Genomic DNA, 21,441 nt, shown 5'->3' on the forward strand with positions numbered 1-21,441 from the left:
GCTGTTAAAGTTCTTTATTTATCATTGACTAAAAATAGTCAATGAAAAATAAAGAGCAAGAGGCAATTTTCTTTTGCTCTAAAAAAAGAAGTATTATAGATAAAGTACATGGGTAATGCATAAAATCATATTTATTAATCATAACAAATCAATATTAGTAGCAGTATGGCACAGTTTACCTGTATTGCAGATCCTCACAATCACATCACTGTTTTTCCACCTTCAAGCAGCTTGACTTTTTTTCTTTTTTTTTTTTCCAACTTAAAAGTTTAATGACGAATCAGATCAATATGATTCCTTAGCAACTAAATCACAGGCACACTAGTTTTTCCTGTCACAGCACCAGTTTTGTGAAAGCAGTCAAGTTCTTTTTTCAGGCCTCCGTCACTCTGAGAATCCATAAGAATTCTCAAATGGATCATAAACTGTTACAGGGTTCAGGTTATTGTATCATTATAAAAATGTATTGATATAGTACAGATGACAAGACATGCAGCTCTTGTGCTAGTCTATTACAACCATCTGAATACCATAAGAAATATCAGATATAAACAAAATAAAACAGCAGCACACTGTCTTTTAGGGAACCCTTTTTTTTTTTTTTAACTGTTTTAAGCTGGTTTGAAATACTACAGTTATACGAACCCACAGAAAAGGATACAAAACCAGAAGAATGTTTTATTAAAAATAAATAACCAAAAACATGACCAGACCCTAGAGATACATTTTTTCTTTTTGCAAGAACGGGCCTGATTTTTCTCCTTATGATGAATGTTTCACGCCTGAGTTTTCAGGTAGAGTATAAAGTAAAACCCTCCTTCATCTCCCTTCCAGTAGAGCCCCAGACAGCCCAGCTACCACAGCTGGGAGAGAGAATGCACCCTGTATTCTAGCACATCAGCCTTTATACCAGTCAGGGTCTGCTGACACAAGCAAGCCTGAAATTTTTAAAGTGCTATTCCAAATACACCAGCATCATTTTACACAAATGAGACAATGGCAATAGGAGAAAGGCTTGACGCCCAAACTCAACCCCTTTGAAGGCCACGGTCACAAGCCAGAGTCCTGCAAATCCAAAGTTGCTCACGGACTGGCACATCTCATCTGAGCAAAGCGTTGCATCATCTGGTCCCTCTTTTATTCATTGCTTCATAAAAGCAAAGGGGTGTGGGGGCTGGGGAGAGTGGGAGCAAGCCGGACCAGCTGATTGAAAGATTTTTTTTTCTTGTCAGCAACTGTTATGAGAAGGTTCACTGTGCTATATCCACGCAGTTAAAACGAGAAGACTCTGCAAACAATGCATCAAATCCCAGCAAGACAGCCACACAAGAGTTTTCCCTCACACTCTTCATACCAGGAAGAAAAAACCACATCAGCTCAAACAATTTATGCAGATGCTTTTCTTGCTGGATATTGTCACTAAGTTTATTGTGCTCATGACAGTAAAGTATATTCAATTAGTAGCAAAATTTTTTTATATGTTTTCATTTCCTTTTTTCTTTTAGCTATAAATTCCATTTTTCCTTCATCAATATTTGTGACTCACAGTCCAAATATTTATGACTTCTGGCAAGAAAGGAGGAGAAATGTAAATCACAGTTGAGCCCAAATATATCTACCTAATTTCCTTCCTCTCCCTTTAATTTCTCCTGATTTCTCTAGTTGTTTTTGTTTTAGTAATAATTACCATTTATGTTCCTTATTTTTTTTTATTTATGATAACCGTCTCTAATTAACAACTTTCCCACCTTAATGGAAGCTTTACATACATTGCACCACTGACCTTCCCGTGGCAGCAGAGGTGGAGTTGCAGAGCCTTAGCAATGCTCATGGAATACACCTGCACAGCAAAGCAGAAACCTAAAGTAACCCCAGGACTGGGTCCATAATTCATCGTTTGTTAAATATGAATGCAGCATGATTATAGAGTGGTTGCTCCTTCCTGTCAGTATGTTTCCTTGGCTGATTTTAGCTCCACAGCACAAGAAACCGCTGTAGAGGAGTGATTGAAACAAGTGCAGGGCCCAAGCTAGCTTGCAGGTATTGCTAGGATGAATATCCTGTTGAAATCTATGGTCTTCTGTGACGGACAGTCACCCGAGACCTGTCAGAATCTGGCCTCAAGTTTATTCAAATCACTGAGGAAACAGAACATCTCTACACCATGAGAATAAATCCTAACTGTATGCAAAAGAAAATAAAAAAGCCACTCCATATAGTATTTGCTCAAGAGATTAGACCGAATTCAAATGATTTTTCTTCCTCTCCAGTTAACAGTGCTCTACCTCAAGAAATAATTACATATGCTTAATAGTACAATATATTAAAGCATGCCTTAAGGTATGTTAACTGAAAAGCTTAATTCTGGCTTCTTGATTAAACAGAGGTTTTTGATCATCCTCTTCAAGGAACAAACTCCTCCAAACACTAAGCTTCAAACAAATCAAAGAAGCCTAAAGATCTTGACAGATGGAACCAAATGTGTTTTGCAACTGCCCATGACACAGCTGGATGTGTTTCCAGCTGTGCACACACACCAAGGAGCAGAAGAGAGGGGAACAGCTCCAAGCCTGGCTGTGAGGAAGAAAAGACAGGAAAGATGGCACTTTTGCTTTTACCAATGCTCTGCTTTACAAGCCTTGGTGTTTGTGGCGATAATAACAAGCTAGGCTGGGTGTCCAATGTACTCTGGGAGAGGACTTCCTTCAAAGTCCTCTGGAAAGCAACTGACTGCTAGTAATTCTATATTCAACAACTTAAACCCAAGATTTTAAAATGTAGGACTACGACAGATAGGAGACTGAGCTAGAAAATGAAAATTATTTAATAGAATCTCTAATGGTCACCAAACCATACCGCCACTATCTGAACTGAAAAGCACAAAGATGTTCCTAAAAGCCAATATTTTAAAAGTGAATGCTACTGCCATCCTTTAAACTCCATGCTAGTCTTGAAAGAAGGAATCTAATGATAAATAGCTGTAGAAAATGCAGTTCCTAATGCAAAAATCTTTATTACTTATTTGTGTAACATTCAAATCTTCAGTGTAACGTGAAATTGTTTTAGGACTCTGAGTTTTTTTATTGCATTAAAATAATGAATGTCATATTTCAGTCACACTAGCTGTTAATGAATATATATTACATTTGTTTTATATATATATATATATTACAAATATATATTTAACTTTTGTAATCCATTTCAAGTAGGGTGATTACTGTTTTGTGAAATGTAACATTTCCGTAAGAAAATGTCAAACTGTCCAGAAATTAAAATGATGGTTTACCTTTCTGAAAAAAGGACATCTATCTGAGAAGAAAAACAAAATTCCCACTTTCCTAATATTGTATATTCTTTCTTGTATATTTATATATTTCTTTTTTTATATATTTCTTTCTTAATATTGTATATTCTTCTTTTTTTAAATTCTAAAATACAACCAGAAATCCAAATTTCTTTTAGGCATAGACAAGTAGTAGTTTAGAGTTTAAAAAACTTGCTTTAGAATACAGGAGTGTGCATTGTTCATTGATTTGGTAGATATAGATATCCCTGAAATCTAGAGAACAAACCCAATTTTAATCTCTCTGAAAACAGCACATTCTACCTAGCCAGACAGGATGAGGTACTATTCTTCTTTAGATTACATCTGCTTTCAAAATAAAAGGGCTTCTGAGAGCATCAAAGCAGTATCACAACATAAAGCAGGACATGTCACAATACAAATCTTTCTTTGTTTCATACTGATATTGATTTTGATTTTTAGATGGTGGAAAAAGAGAAAAGCAAGACTTTGTGGTTTAAAAATACCAAGATATTTACATGAAAAAATAATATTCCTGTTGAAACCTGCAAATTATGACACATTTAATTTTATACTGATTTTGTCCCTGTTTAGCATTATTTTTCTCATTTCATCGTTTGAATGTAGCTGCTACCTCTGAGTTTGTCAGAAATATTTTTGTAACTCACAAAATAATGTTATTTTGTAAGTACTAATGGAAGTACTAGTGGTAGTCATGTAAAAAGTCAGAAAACAAACCATTTGTGGAAGAAACCTTAATATAATGAATATGCAATTAAATCAAAGTATAAAAATCCAAAAAGCTGATGCTCCCATCCTTTGACCATCTCTCCCCCCAAAAAGGGACCACAGATGGTGGATCCAGCAGAAAAACAGTTTCACAAGAAAAAGAATTAAAACAAAGAAGAACCTACAAATGACAAGGAAAAAAAAAACCTAGGAAGACAACACAAGGAAAACCAAGTGCTACACAGGATATTAAAGAGAAAAATGATCCACAGGAGAATGGCAACTGTTCCTATGAGCTTCCTACAGCTACCTCTGCCTTTAGATATTTTTAAAAAATTTATTAACCTGACAGCAGGAAACTTTATACAGATTGCCCTGACAGGGTGCCAGTTTGGTATAAGCACTTGCTGCCTCTTTGTTTAGCATAAGGAAATCCAGAGAGGTGTTAAGTGGAGCCATGTGTACATTTGGGCAAATCTAACTTTGCTGCCATCTGCCTCACCTGCACGTTCCTACGGAGAACTTGATTAATCATGTGAAGTCCAGTCAAAACATATAATTATCCTTCCTTTTAACATTTGTTTCCTTTTTAAATGTGCAAGTGTCTGATCTATTATTAATCTCGAAACACAAACTGGCGAGGATCTCAATCAAAGAATCTAACAGTTCTTTCACAAATTACCTGTTTATTGTTTAGTAGCCAGCACGTCCCCTTTGAAACAGCCAGCCATTTATGTTGCTTTTAAACAAGTTTGTTGCTATTTTTATAACTTCAGAGAGAAGAAAGATTAATTAAAAATTAACCTTTTGTCTTTCAGTTATACCAATTACATACTAGGATTTAATTGGTTTTTCCTTCCCTCTCTAATGTTAGTTGTTCTATGTATAAATACAGAAAATGAGACTTCAAGACTCATTTAAAAACACATAGCATACACTTTAAAAAAACCACTATTAACTTAACCTTATTTGAGTATAAGTTTTTCTTTGTTTTTCATTTAAATGGTCTGTCTTTGTCACAATTCAGGGACAGCTACAAGTCCCCTCTTTATTTCCATACAAGCAGGGCGATTTATTGCCATACCTGTCCTTTATCAGCCCAATATTGCTTTCATCACAGGCTAAGTGACTAAAACTCTGCTTTCCCCAGAGCTAGAGCATATGTGCTAGCACCAGTACCACCACAGCCTGAGCTACCTGCAGTACCTCAGCACAGCAGGAAAGCTAAGCTGAGGATGGATTTTCTACCTTACCCTTCCATCATGCTTCATGTTTAAATTGTCATAACATCTATTTTGGTTTTAATGGGCCTTTACTCCCCATTCACAAGTACACGTCCCACTGACAGAGTAAGACTTCTGCCAAGAAATCAGACAACAGCATTATTCAGAGTAATTCAAGTCCCTGTTTGCAAATACCTATTTAAAAATGCTCATGTAAAATATATCCTTCAGAAATAACAATCAATCACATAGCCAAATCTCTGGGTTGTTTAAAAACTTACTCTTTGTTTAAGCAAGACATCAATAAATTTTACAAAATGAATTTACAAGACTCTATGATGACTCAGTCCTGCAAACATGCCACCCATTAATGTTTCTCATTGACACAGTCTTTGTAATTAAATAGGGCTCCTAATCCACAGATTATTTGCTTTAAGGGAAGTACCACACATTCAAGCACTAACAGGATCAGTTCTATGGCATGGATAACTGATAGTGTCTTAGAACAAAGCACCCACAATGAGGAAATTAAGGAACAAAATTATGTGAAGAGAGAAGAATCTTTACATGCAGAACAAACATATTTCAGGTGTTATGTCTGAGGCCTCTAAAAGAAGGAAGGAATATAGGAAGAACCTCCCTATCAGAACAGAAATATTCACTAGCACTTTAAAATGCATCAAGAGCAACAAATACACATTGCCTTCTTCCACTGAAATTACCAAACCTTAGCAAACTGTTCCTGATGGGCAGAGATCTTATAGGCCTTTAAAATTTGAGGCTATAACCAAACCACTGAGAATCATCCTTAAATAGACTGATGAAAGGAAAGCTCATCGTCTGAAGGCCCCCACAGGCTAGATGTACTGTTAAGGATGATAATGTCAGCTTCCTCACAGCAACCTGGCAATGACCTCTGCTCTGACCTGCAGAGACCACTGTCTCAAGAGGTAAAAGACAATTTAGTCCTTTATCCTTTGTAACTGAAATTATTCCAGTCCCATAAATTCTAATCAAAGCAACTCCAATTAAAAAAAAAAAAAAATATATATATAACATATGTTTCTTTAAAGACTAGTACAAGGGATCTACTAGCAAAACATAATCAGCCAGAAACAATTTCTACCTTGTTTCTCTGCAGCATATACATGTATGGTTATATAGAAGGATGCACACAGTTCTGAAACACAGGTAACAATGTGGGAAAGGAGAATAAAATACCAAAGCCAATGCAGAGGTTTGAAAATAAAAACTTGTTTATTTAAATGCGTGCAGATTCATTTAACTCCCATATCCCCACTCCATATTTCAAGCATACACAGCATTATGAAAAGATCAAAAGCCCAATAATGAACCAAAGAAAACCACAGTCATCAGATCCAGCACAAGAAACTTAAGATTTCATTTCACTGGAACAAAACCTTGCCAGCAAAGGAAAAAAAAAAAAAGATTAGCAGTCAATTTTTTTTTCTGTCCTGAAATAATTAAATAGGAAACACTTCTGCTTCAAAATTAGAGGCTTGGTATTGCCCTCACTATACACTTATAGCTTTATTTATTTTTGATTCATAGAACTACAGACTGAATCTCAAAGAATAACTTTTTATCATACAGTAAAATTACCTTAATATGCGAGTGCATGCACTCCCAGCTTTTTTTCCCCATCATCTAATTATGTCACAAATTGCCTTCAATTAAGCATTAATTAAGGACTAGATCTAACTCCAGGAAAGTCAGCCTCAGTCCACAGGGGGTTTTGATGCTTGGATCAGCCACTTCATTCTTGGGATTTTTTTACCCTACTGAGAATTTTATATACAACATACCCTTGGTGTCTATACCAGCTTTTGAATCTCAATCAATTTATCACACAGCTAAACATGATGGGTGCTTTTTTTCCTTCTAAGATTTTTTTTTTTCAGAGCAATACTTCATAATTTATACTCGAATTGTTTGAAAATACATTAAAAATGACAAGTAGAATTAGTTAAGTTAGGATCAAATACCAATATGTTTATTCAAGTGAAACTGCTACTTAACATTAAGAAAAGCTTTCTGTTGGAAGACTGGTGGCATTTGGCCTGGGCTAGTCTTTTGAAGGATATTGCAGAGTAAGGCAAGTTGATCTGAAAATGACACTGCCAGAAAAGTCAAGAGCCATACTCAATTTCTATGTTACTTAATTAGATTCTGTAGTTAAAATAGGAGCTATTACTTCACAAATATTTTTTAAAATAAATAGCTCACCACAATATCTCTTACAAAGCAACTTCACAATCTCATACTGGGATTTCTGTAACAAAAACAGTGTAACTATGCTAACCCACATTTCAAAACTGTATTTTTGAGGTAATGAGTTTCAGGACAAATTCCTTTACCAATATTTTGCACCTAATTTTTGATGACTTTCTCTACTTTTTTCTGGTTTCAGTATCAACATTCTTTAGCGTGAAGTTAAAAAATGCAAATTCAAAAGAGTCCACTGGTATAAATGCACAAGTAGAGGATTACAGACTCCTGGACTACGGGACAGCATTTTCTTTCAAAGAGAAACAAATTCTAAAAATGAAAAAAAAGAAAAAAAATCACCACCACCAGGAGAAAACAAGCCAGCAAACAACAGCAACCCCTCCAATCACAGCAACTCCTGTCCTCACCCACAGGGAACAGCTGCAACACAGTGGCAAAGTGCATCTTCCCAGACACCTGTACACCAATTTCAGGTGGAAGCTATTTCAAGTCATCAGGAACTTTTACTTAATGCCGGTATTTCTGAGACTTAAAATGCTGCAGCATTCATCCACTTTGTTACTGATAGCAAAGCACCCATAAGAGAAACAAAAGTTTAGTGCCTCTCTTGAAAAATAAATACAATTAGTTGTGCTCCTGCCTTTTCCTCACTGGCCGCAGGGACTGTTAGTGAAAAGGTACCATTTTGACTGGTAACAAATACCCACTGTTTCCATGGCATGCAGTGAAATACCAGAACAAGGAAATTTGAGAATAAGCAGGTAAATTTTAGGAAAAGGTAAAGATGAGAAAGGCAGGCCTTTGCAGAAAGAAACTTATCCATCAAAAGAAGCTAAGCAGAATGTGTCTGGTAAAAGAAAAGAAAGCTCTTCGCATCTCATTGTTCAAGTCTGTTCATCTATATGAAAATAAGACTCATGAAATATTGCTACCATCAACAAAACACACAAATGCTGGTCATTCTTTCCAACTAAACCAGTACATGATTTTCACAAATCCTTAAAAAAAATGAAAAGCAGCAGTGTAGAAAAACTTTGTTCTCTAGGGACCTGTCTCCTCTTGACTTTCTAAAATGCTCCTCCCTCACCTGCTTAAGAGATTTGGGGAAAATTTTCACACAATATGTATTAATTTTTATATTTTAAAAAGATATTTATTATCTCCCATTACATGAAAGAAGGTTGAAGGAGAAAGTTGTCATTCTCTATGTCAACACCTGTCAATATGTTTACAATAATTTAAGTTCAGACACTGCAAAGAAAAGTACAAAGTATGCATTCCTAACATGCTATTCATAGCATTAAACAAAGAAAAAACTATAGGGTGGTGATGTTCCATATTTATGTATCAGAGCTTTAACACAACTGCACTTGATAATTTTTAGTGTTTACTGCAAATGTATCTTAAGGGATGCACTGTGATATAACATCTAATCATCTTTATTTTACATTGTCTCAATTTGATCCTCAAATATATCAAAATTCCCCCTATCATTTTTCTGTTATAAAAGTTACTAAAATTAATTGACAAGTACTGTTGCTAATAGATCTGTAGCATCTGTTATAATTCTAACAAAACCTCAATAAATGGTAAAGAAGTTCATACCGAAGCAGCTGGACTATTTCACCTACTTTTGTTTACTTGGGGACATCTTTTTAGCAGTATAAGGATCAGACTAGCAAACATCTTACATTCATCAATAGAAAAAGCACAATATATGAATTTTTAGCTTTTTCACTTGTGCTTTTAGTGAGATAAATTATATTTTCAGCCCAGAAAGGAGCAAGATATGGTTACACATCATTTCTATATCACACACGACAACTCTAATGAAAGTGTCTGTGTATATTTCACTACCACTGTAGAACATCCAAATGACAAGGGCTCAAAAAATATCCTGCCTTTTATTAGAATACTTGCCTGATCGAAAAACAAACAGACATTTCACTATCCTGAAATTAAAGCTCATTTTTTGCTTTCTATATGCCTGGCTGTATTTAATAGAGGGAGCCTAAACATTTGAGCAAATAAAACATATAAACACAGCTGAAGATATTTATATTACTCTAGATAGCCTTTTGAATTTTAGACATTATAATTCTTTCCTGGATAAAATGGGCAAAAATAATGATTATATGCTTTTTGAACATTCAAACTGCTAATGGAAATTATGTTTTCCATGGAAACAAAGATTACTAAGAGGGTGCTTAAAAATGGATGTGATATTCAGTAACAGTCAATACTAAAATCCAGAAATTAATTTTTTGTGGGTGTTTAATTATTATTTTTCCTGCATCTGTAGTGAAGTTATTTATTAAAACATTCTCTGCTGTATGTTTCAGTAATGTGTAAAGAATATTACAATATACAATTGCACGTGTTCTTTTGTTTTTAAAAAATCTTGCAGCTCTTATTGTAGGTAGAATACTGAAATCTGAACACTGCTACAGATTTCCTTACAGATTATGAAATCAAAAGTTGAATCTTAGAAAATGGGCTCTCACCCCCTCTCCCTTAGAGCTGCATTCCCTTTAAACAAGACCTTTTTCCCTTTGAACTTCCACCTATAGAATAATAAAAAGTAAGTAAGTGCTCTGTTTTATTAAGGTTTGTCTCAGGTCACAAATAGAAATAATTAAAAGGGACTTCTTCAGGAGTGTAGTCCTTCTAAACCCCAAATGTCACAACGTGCCATACAGTGCTGCTACAGCTCAGACACCTATCAACATCTATCACTCAAGCACGCGCCTCAACAGCTCTGCTCCCTTTTCTGATTAGAGATCAGAGTTGCTTGAGTTGGCTTACAGGGTGTCATCCGTTTGAATGACAGATGTCTGTGTTGGAGTGCCACTCTCACTGCTTTTGTTTTGATTGTGAAATGTTACACTTATCTGGCGCAATTTAGACTATTCCAAAATGAATAAAAAATCAAAAGGAAATCTCTCTTTCCACGGGCTTGAGGAGGAATATTTAATTTCTAATTTAAATTCCAAAAACATTAGCTCCACGTGCAATACCCTTGCTAGGCTTTGTTTACTCAGTATGTAGTGTTTTCTACAAGAATCTTTCAGTTCTCTTCAGTCAGATTTATTTTTACCATTAAAAAATTTCAACTTTTCAGTTTAATCAAGCCTCGGAAAAAGCTGGTAGCATGTGCAACACACCAGCACCTACCACAATAATTGTTAAAGTACTCCAAGAAAATGATACACACACACACACACACACATGCAGACACAATTTTATGTTAGAGTCCATGGTTCAAAATATTCATAAAACATCTGCAACTTGCACTAAATACGTCCATTGTTAACAAAAGTTTTCAGGACTGATGCTGTCATTCTGGTAACCAGTTGCAATAGGAGCAGAGGACTCTGTGCCTGCATGCTCCAAGCTACTCTTTCCTACTTACAAGAAAATTGAGCGAAGATAAAAAAAAAAAAAAAAAAAAAAAAAAAAGAACAGGGGAAGATTGCTCTTCCGGACAACATGGTAGCAGTGAAATGAAATACCTAGACAGACTTACCGAAGAGCTTGCTGGGAGTGTCCTCGCTGTCATTTGATTCCACAGGCGCAAGCAAGGGCTCATTCAGCTCGTTGTCTGAAGTAGCTGCCTTGTCCTCACCTCTCAACTCTGCATTCATTTCACTCCGCAGTGACAGCAAGGGCTTACTGACTTGTCCAGCTATCATTGGATCCTAGGATGGGGGAAAAAAAGAGTGAGGGGGAAAAAAAGTGGCAGCTTTGGTGTGCGTATACTCTCTCTTCCACTCCCTCTCTCTCTCACACACACACACATACACACACACTCTCTCTCTCTCTCTCTTATCTCTGGCTGCTCCTGCTGTTATTGCTGGCTGCAGTCAAGTGAAGAGCTATTACAGATCCAATGAGTTTTCCATTACTCCCCACCCTATTAAAGCTCAACTAGCATGTGAGAGATTCAGGATGCTTTGGAGAAAAACTTCTATGAAAGCAACATAACCAACACAGCTTTAATTGTGGGATGTGCTTTTTTTTGTGTGTATGTTTTTACACCTCACTCTGCCCTTAGCATAGTAAGAGAAGAAATTCCTATATGCTCCGATACCACAGAAGAGGAGCCCCCTGTGAGTGCTCCATAGTGATTTAAAGAGGCATCCTCAGCTGTATAACATTAACAAAATCAAATGCACAGTTTCTAGCATTACAGCGTTTCTATGAAAATACACAGCATCAAATAGCCATTTCATTACATACTTTAAAAAGTGATACAATTTTCTTCTAACTCTTCCTGTCATTGGGATACTATACTCCAAAAGTCCATAAAGACACAAACACTAATGTTTCTTTTGAAAATAAAACCCACAGAAAACATTTTCTAGAAGATAAAATTAGGGAAGATACTTACACGTACAGTTTGCAATTATTCTTGTGTTTGCACCATTATATGCCCCATACAACATTACACATATGTACACATCTAATTTTTTTTTCTTGATGATCAGAATCTGTTTTATCTTCTGCTCATTGAGGATATTTGGGGGTCAGGTATTATTTCCAAGCACACTCAGTTATTCCGTTTGCAAAATAATAAGCATAATATCATGACAGCAGAGAAACCAGAGTAAAAAATACTAAGAAAGAGAAAAAGAGCAAGTGACCTTGTTGATCTCTCTAGCAGCTATTTATTGCAAAGTTCATGCCTAAATGGTTCTTATGCAGAGAACAGGTGACCAGCGAGCAAGTAGGTTGGCTAGCATGTTCCCTCTGTCCCGTCCTCACATTGGTCGATGTTCGCCTGTGGGTTTTTTAATGTATTCATGTCTGAAAAGTGAATTTGATATGACACATGATAATCTATGAAAATGTTAATCAATACAAATAGTTTAAGCTGTCATCAAATGCTCTTCTTTAGTCAATACTCATACTGCCGAAAACAATGTCACTGTCACCAGGGCTCAATTTGCACAGCACTTAAATATTGGACTCTGTGCATCAATGCACTCCTCTTCAAATACTGTAGGTAAACACATTTTCTCCCTATTTAAGGCTGAAGCACTCAGCACGCATTTAGTTGAGCCGAATCCTCCCTTTTGAATACCTTGATAGGTCCACTGGAGGGCAAAATTAATACTTAATTGAATCTCACAGTCATCAAAATAATCAATACTTTTTTATTATTTATTCTTTACAGTCTGTTGACTGTTTCAAACCTCTGAGGGAATGGTGGAAAGGATTCATGGCTTTGAAACACTGTCATTTAACAAGGTAATTTTCAGTGGGGCATTAGGGGTTGTGAAACATATAATAAAACAAAAATGGAGGCTTATAATAGGAAGAAAGAAAAGAATTATATTTCTGCCATCTAACAAAACAGGATAAATAAAAAAAGCAAGTGCAAGCAGGAGAGGGAGAAAGGAGGGGGAGAGGGAAAGAAAGACTGGCTTTTGAAGGGTTTTATCATATCAAGAGCAGAGCTGAGCTTTCATAATGCTGACATTTCTCATTCTGACAATCCTAAACAAGTGGAAAGGATGAGATCGCAGATATCATCTTTCATCACATTCCCCAGCTTAAGAACCAACATGACAGCTTCTCTTCCCTTTACACTGTTAATTACTAAATAAAATACTGCTCTCTGTCAGCATTAGATTATTGCAGATAGCAACCACAAACATTACTCCATTGTTTTGTTTTTGCCTTTTTTTATACCAGTGATACCTACCTTGAACCCTTCAGAAAATAAATTAGGCTTGTGTCTACATATTGTAAATACATGAAACATAATCAATTTAATCAATTTGGTCAATCCATGTTATTGTCAGGCTAAATTGCTGGCAATTTATTAACATTTCATTTACTGTATTTATTAGGCAGCAACAACCTGAACATTTCTTAGATGTTTCTGGAGAGGAAACAAAAACCAACAGATTTCTTTTGCAGACACTGTAAAAAAACTCAGAGTTGTTTAGCCTCGTACTCATAGTGCACTATGGACAGTCATTTACTGAGGCAAAAAATTTGTTTGCTTTCATATACTAAATAATGTATTTTAGCGGGTTTTGCAGCTAAAGGTCATTGTGAACACAAACAGCATTGTTTCAGTCTGTGCTGCTTCTCTGAGTTTCAGCTACTCAAAACTAAGAGTAGTTACTAACACCCATAACAAATGTGAATCAGGACAAAATTTGACCTTTTTCCTCATCAAAATTTGAGGAGGAAACTAATCATGTCCACAGGGAAAAACTCCTGATCTGAGGACTAACAGCAATTTAATGGATTTAACGGAATCTGTAGGATTCTAGATTAAGTCTAAGTTGCCAGATTCTGAAATTGAATGTATGAAAAATGGGAGGAAAAATAATGTGGGAAGTGTGACAGTGCTAGGAGAAACCTCAGCCCTTCGATGACAGTGAATTCACAGCAACTTCAACCGAGCCAGGATTTTATTTGTTATGTATATCAATAATTCGGCCTCATCTGGAGTACTTTGTTCATTTCTGGTTAGCCCATCTAAGAAATATATATCAGAAAAATGTGTAGTAAAAATGATAAACTGATCAAAAGGACTGGAAGTGCTTACAGAAAAGTGTGACTAAGAATGAGCATGATCAAAGGATACAAGAAAATAAACAGCAGAGAGAAAATGTAGATCAGAAACTATTCACCCTAACTCATCTGAGGAGAAAAGGTGTCTCCATTGAAATGGGAAAAAGTTATAAATCTAATAATAATAAATTATATTTTTCCAAACAGTGGGTGGTGGAAAATCTGTTGAACTCATTGCTGCAAGGTATCACTGAGACCTGCACAGCAGTAAACACTAACATAGTCACTCACATGGCTGGGCATACTCTTAGCAGTGAATTTAAAACAGCTTTGCAAACACACAGGCAAGGACTATAAAAAGTGAATTATCATAAACTGCTGCCCCCTCCCTCGGGCAGCACAAGGACCTGTAGTTAGCCCCCAGCGTGGCTCTCTCTGCCAGGTGGGAAATGAACAACAACTTTCTCTATAAACAGACAGATTAGATGCTCTCCAAATTTCTAGTCTACAAGAAGACTAAATAAATCAATTAAATGATGACTTAAGGAGAGGTATGTTTCCTTGAAAAACATATTAGAAATTGGACATTTTTAAACTTCAGGTTATGTCCAAGCCTTCAATTGCTTTCTGTGCTTAAAAACATTCTGTTCTGCAGTGAATTATGCATGATTAAAGACTATTGTTTTGCAAAACACATAATAAATTGTAATTCTAGTGCACAGCAAGTCGCCCAGTCCACAAAATCCCTTGGTGATCAAAGGGGTTTTTCCTATATTTCCTAAGGCCTCCCGAAAAAAAAAAAAAAACTGGAGTAGTTGCTATGACAGCTGCAGGCCCAGAAGCCCTCTCCTCTTCTTTTGCTCACCTACAAGTCCATCCCAGAGAGGACCCACGACACTGGAGAGGATGAATTGAGGCAAGGAATTGTGTATGCACTTTTAGTAGCTAATACTGTCAGGACCTGTTCTTCTGCACTGGATGTCTGTGGGCTTGACACTCAGCATTTGCTTTTTGGAAGGTGCTACAGGTCAGATTGCATTTTGCACTGTAACACAGGCTCTTCTGTTCGCTGACAGCCGCACAAAAGTTTCAGCTTTTCATATGCAAAACTGAAAAGTCTAAGAATGCTTAAAACCAGCAAGATGAACTTTGTCAAAAGGGTTTATATGCTTTAAGTAAGAGGCAAAGGCACATAATGCTTCAGAATTTCAGGGTTCAAGTTTTGAGAGGACTAAGGAATCACAATCCTCTTATTCAAAAGATAACTGTATATACACCACACATGTAGTGACAAATTATACACACATCTCTTGCAGATACTCATATAACTTGTCATCTATTTCTTGTCCAACCAGCACTAGTACTTCCAGACTTGCCTGTTTCCTATGAGATCTCCCTGACAGCTTTGTGCTGCAAGTGGTCCTCCTTGCTGTGTGTCTCCCTTAAGGGGTGGCTTATACCTGCTGTAATTTAGTTACAGTGTCTGCTGCACCTCTTTTCAGCTCTGCCACTCCCTGACGGTTTAAGCTGGCTGTTGGGCTTAATTTAACAGTAAAAATCCTGTGAATTTACAAATGCAAATTACTGTTCTGGTAACACACCCTCTTCTAAAAGCTAAAACCTTTATTTTTTTCTTATCTAAAGGACTGTGCGAAGTACAGGACAGCATTTTATCACTTTGTTAAAAGCTTTGCCTTTGCTATTTAAGGGTAAAGGTGCAGTTTCTAAGCAAAACTATTTAATAATCAAAGACGGCTTTTAAAAGAAACTGTATAGGGTTTGTGTCAAACATGCCCTAGGCAGAAGTCTAAAAATGAATTACTTTCTTCCTTAATGTAGGACTTGGGTGATAATAGAGCTTCATAAAGGCTTCATGTACTGATTTAGCCAGTGGTCTAAATTTTGTACTTACTGCACCATAAACATTGTTGCCCTGAATGTAATTACTTTCTAAATTCTAGTTCAGAGAAAAAATAAGATCCTCTGTTTTGCTTTTTATTTTGCCCTTAGTTTGAAGTTAATTTGCACAGATTTTTTTTTTTCCTCTCTACCGTAGAAGTATTAGAAATCAATTTTCTGCTTTTCTTCAAAACATGAAATAAATCCTGCCCAAACGCCAACCCCCCAATCATGATATTGCACAGACTTCAGTTTGGGACATACACAATTTGTTTGAGAGCAAAAATTCTACTAATAAACATAAAATTTACACTTTGTAATTACTTATTATTCCAATGACTGCTCTAAAAATTTATTCAAACTGTAGCTTTCAAAATTTTTTAATCAAGATAGAGCACAATTACAAACTTGGATAAAGCTGTTCTAAGATGTACCTTAGCTTAGTTTTTGTGTGAGGAATACATTAACAAGACTCTACTGGAAAAGGATTGGATTTCTTTTTTTTTTTGGTAAATGCCAGTGAAATTTAGGATTACCTTCTCCATTGGTCTTCTGATGAAAAAGTTTTCTTCCTTCATCTTATTGCTTCTAGAGGTATTAATTTTTTTCCATAAATAAAGGCCTCTTACAGACAACCTTCTTTGATTCTTTCTTCTTTTAACATTGTTGTATCTGCTGTCACTAATGTGCTGATATTTCCGTCCCAAGCTATCCACAGACTGGTTTATGCAAACTACTTTGAATCAACCTTTTGTCCCCTGCTAGCCTCTGACCATTTCTACCTGCTGGCTCTTATTTCCCTGGAAAAGTTTCAGGGAAAAAACTCATTTTCTTCACAGTCACCTCTACCACCACCTTTAGATGGATGTTTATAAGCAAAACAAACAAGCTGATACATGATCATTGATCTCCCATCACTGCTTTGATCTTGAGCCTCTATTTATGTATGTATGTTTCTTACCTATATTATTAATATTCAGCTTACTAAAATCTTCTGTGTTACCTCTCCTTTCTCTTACAGCAAAAAAACTGGTATATCATCAGCTAATCTCACTCAATATGAATATTGTCCCCCAAAACAGTCTCTGGGTTTTTTTTTCAGCTAGAATTGTATTTATTCCCCTCATTAAATTCTCTGTAGCAGAAAAAGAAAGTTCTTCTTTTCTCCCTTTTCTCAATACTAGTGTGGCTTTGGACATTTTGTTTTTTCCAATGATATTCATTTTCACATTTCATAATATAACTAATTAACAAATCAGTACTTAGTTAATTTTATGAATAAAACTGAACTGTAAAAATTTAATTTGGGAAGTCAGAAAAACTATCACTGCCCATGGTACTTTCTTTCATAGAGATATTCTTCTCTTGTTAAGCAGAAATTTTAAGACTGTCTCCTTCATTTATTTACTTAATTTTAAGTTCTTAGGAAATTGAAATGGTTCCTGCTAATTAGAATAACACATATCTGACTGAAAACACAAGATTTACAGAAACTTACAAAGCTTTTAATTGTAGCTTCATGAATCTTAAAATAGAATTATTTTTATTTCTTTTTTAGATTAAATTTTAAGTGGCAATGTCCCTTGATTTGCTGTGCCTTGAGACTGAGGTACTACAATGAGTTTTCAAATCATACCAAAAAAATCCCTCACTAAACTTTTTTTCCCCTATTTCTCTATTTTCCCTAATGATACTATTGCACATATTCTTACACCTATTAAGATCAAGATGAAAGATTCACAAGAGAATTTCAATTTGCTAATCAGGCTAGCTAGAGGCTGCAGGGAAAAGGCACACAGAAGCCACCTGATAGTAAATAGCTAGATTAACATTTATTTTACAATCAGTTTGGTTTATTGCTCTAAATGTACCCCAGCAACCATGCTACAATCTCCAAAAATGGAAAGAGAGGCAAAGAATGTTGGTTTCACCATAGAAAAAGTAAGGAACAATAATTAATTGTAGGAGACATCTGCACCTCTGGTCCAGAAAAGCCATTTCTTGATCCTGCTGGCAAAAAAATGTGCACTAATGAATCCATACCTTGTGTTTTTCCTGACACACATGACACTTAGGGATCACTAATGCCAGAGTACACACAGCACAGAAGCTTTACTCTAAATATTGCTTTAAAGTCTTAAAAGTGGACCTTAATGCTTCTGATACAATTATTAGTCTGATTTAAGGATCATAGTGCTCTTCTTGTTACAAGAACTCTTGTGTTATAATTTTGTACCAGTGTGAAGCTATTAAAAACTTTTCTCTATTAATTAGAAAATGAGAGTTTTCATTTTGGCCTTGGTCTCATTATAATGATTCCACATTTGAATTACATACTGCCTTACTGGAAAGGAGCTTGTCTATCTGTGCACGTGTAGGAAAAGTTTGTATGCATACACAGGTCAAGAGACAAGAGAAGCTACTGTTCTGGGAAGCTACCACACTCCTCAGAACACATGATAGACAATAGCACACAGTCACTAGTAGAAATAACAAGTCCTGAGAGTGGTGAGAGAAATCAGCCTTCTTCTAGTTAAAGATTCTTGGAGTTGCACAAAACCTGACCCATTTTTTGAAAGCAGACAATCAGGCCCTAGAGATCAGGGTAGGGCAAAGGCAAAACAGGCAATTTTGACTGGGAACAAAATGGTGGGGTAAGCCTTCAATAGATTTTTCCCACTCATTTCATAGAATCATTTAGGTTGGAAAGGACCTTTAAAATCATCAGACCACAAGATTTTCTACTCTTCTTTCATCTGGTTTTCTGAAAGAACGAGATGCTGTAGGAGAACAGTTAAATCTCTAGTTAGAAGATGGTCCTATCAGGAGCAAGACTTTGGCTCTTTCTTCATGTGAGTAATGGATGATTCCCAATGCTCTGTCAATTCTATTCTGAAAGAGCCATGTCGAGCATAAGAAAACATCCAGAAAATTTCAAGCCTGAAAGAATAACTAAAATTTTTATACTGTGGGGCCAACTTACCAGAAGACTTGGAAAAAATTTAGTATGAAGAGGAAAGCATTATCTTCCATTAAAAAAAAAAAAAAAAAAAAAAAAACAAAAAAAAAACCAGGCAAAACAAAACATTCTATAAAGGTATTCATTCATTTCATTCATTACTCTTATGGAAAAAATAGCATTCTATCCTAGTGTAATACATTAGGTGTCTAACTAATGTTAGACTGCTATAAAAAAACCCCAACCTTCTTGTTCACCCTGAAAATTATTTCATGTGGTGGTGTTTTAGCCTCCATACTGACCACATGAGAAGACATGAACCTGTATACCAAATTACAAGTGCTCTTTCATAAGCTTGCCAGTTTTATAACTTGTATTTTTTCTTGTTTAATATTTGCTCAGTTTCTATTTTGAATAACCCTTAAAAACAAGGCCTCTCTTTCCAGATGATAATGCTACATGTGTTAAAAGATCCTACAGTATGCTCTTATCATCATAATCCTTCTGCTCTCCATTAGAAGAAGTGACCATAACCTCTTTGAAATTAAGAAACACAATAAAATACTCTATGGCATACTTGAGTTAGTCTTTCCAAGGTGTAAAATTTCTTACTAGGATTTCTACCAAAACTAGTCAAATGATAATAGGTTGGCCTAACCAGAAATTTAGGTATGGTATTATATGCAGTTTGTCTATATTTTCATTTTTCAGGCTTTGTCAGCCATACACGTGCTAGAAATTACTTTGGATGAAAAAAATCAAAGCCAAAATTCAGCTAAAATTGCTTTCTTTTAAAAATCAGCACATCCAGAATCACACCAAAACCAAACTTACAATAGGTTTTGAATGTTGATCGGGTATGAGAGAGAAACTTGTCCAGGCTGCATAGAAGGGACTCAGAGTGATTAAAAGAAGCTCTCCTCTTAGTTAAACAAAAATTTAATTTTACATAACATGTCAGGATTTTCATGATGTAAAACAAAGAAACCATTAACTTGAATTTTTGACGATCAAAGCACAGGTTAAACAGAAACCCAGCTCAGTGGTTAATTCAATTACTTGCATTTGGTCTAGGAAGACACAAATCAAGATTCATATTTCAGTATGGATCTCTTCCTTAGCTCTCACCAGAAATTCTTCGAACACCCACAATGTAACACCTTCAAAAGAAACTTTGTTGAAATAGGTACAAATCCCTTATAGCGCAATGAAGCAACATTTTGTAGTGAGAACTTTTTCCGGAAGATTTTTAAAGTAATATAACTTTAGCTCCAGTTTCATATGGGTTTTTAATTGAATGCTACTTTTTAAATGGTTATAATTTATAATACAATACATGGTAATAACTTAGACCAGTTTGTATGTTCAGTATCTATTTTTTGCAAATCTTTTAAAATCCTTTACAAATACAGTTTAAAACACTGAAACAAATCATATGAAGCAAATCGTGATTTCACCAGAATATCACAATCAAAAATTGCTGAAAATTCTTCAATCCAAAATTGTTCCTTTTTATCTTGAAGAAAGTCTGTTTTAACTTCTACTTGCTAAACAAGACCAACATCTTCCCAAATCTGAATCCAAACTTAGCATAGCTCAACCTCAATTATATGTATTATGTGTTAATAAGTTAGTCTGCTCTTCATGGAGTATTTCATAATACAGCACGTTTGAATTTCAGTGACAAGTATGGGAAATTATTTCTTTTCTGGCATTTCTACTCATATCATACTTTCTAGAGGTGGAGCTGCAGATTTTCTTTTATCTACTCCAAGCATAGAATAGAAAAGCAATAATGCCCATCTTTTGAAGAAATGGAAAGCCTCTCCTGATCTGAGGCTCACAGACTAAAATGTTATTTTCTCGTTTCCAGATACTAGAAAATGCACTGCAGCTTCCAGGTCAGGAGGAAGAATCCCAAATAGTTTTCCTATCATTCTTCTATGTTGGAATAATATGACAACAAAACCTGCTGCTACAGCTGCTAAACATACTTAATGATGCCACAAATACTGCAGATCAATAATGCAATGCTTTCTATATTTCCCAAGCCTTTCTCATTGATGAATGAGTGCAATTGTTTTTTTAAGCATTAAAAAGATCTTCAGGGTTGCTTTTGTTCATACCAGGTCTTCATCAACACCTGGGTACCATATATTTCTTTCCATATTTTAGACCACAACATATTAATTTCTAATTAAATGTATTACTAATTTAACATGCCTTCAACTATCACACAGCTTCATATTTCTAATGTAATTTGCATAAGGACTTAAAGAACAAAGGGTGCTTCACCTTTTTATCACTGGTCTTAATGTGCTGGAAGTTGCAGGTACACTTATACACCCCCCAAGGTAGGGAGTGTCACCTAAGGTGGGAAGGATGTGTCACACACCACACACAGCAATAATATCATGTGTTGGACACATGGGAGGATCTCTCCAACACAAAGCAGTTTTTCTGTTTAATGCTTTACAACAGGAAAACAGCAGAATATTTACCAATCATTTTAGCTGCAACTACGGTAACCGGATTATCAATAAACA

At 35.6% G+C, this 21,441-nt stretch overlaps 1 protein-coding gene across 3 annotated transcripts in view; it reads right to left on the reverse strand.

The window, feature by feature from the left end:
• POU6F2 (POU class 6 homeobox 2) overlaps positions 1–21,441 on the reverse strand; it is a 307,048-nt gene that overhangs the window by 235,440 nt on the left and 50,167 nt on the right. For 2 of the 3 annotated variants that reach the window (XM_063177155.1, XM_063177149.1), the window contains exons 1-2: positions 14,343–14,354; positions 11,033–11,204 (exon numbers count right to left, since the gene is read on the reverse strand). In XM_063177155.1, coding sequence (XP_063033225.1) covers positions 11,033–11,198 — 166 coding nt within the window. In that variant the 5' untranslated portion in view covers positions 11,199–11,204; positions 14,343–14,354. Of the gene's footprint in view, positions 1–11,032; positions 11,205–14,342; positions 14,355–21,441 lie in introns of those variants that run through there. The other variant, XM_063177140.1, reaches the window with a different exon arrangement.

This window comes from Melospiza melodia, chromosome 1 (assembly GCF_035770615.1).
Source record: "Melospiza melodia melodia isolate bMelMel2 chromosome 1, bMelMel2.pri, whole genome shotgun sequence".
Lineage (NCBI taxonomy): Eukaryota > Metazoa > Chordata > Aves > Passeriformes > Passerellidae > Melospiza > Melospiza melodia.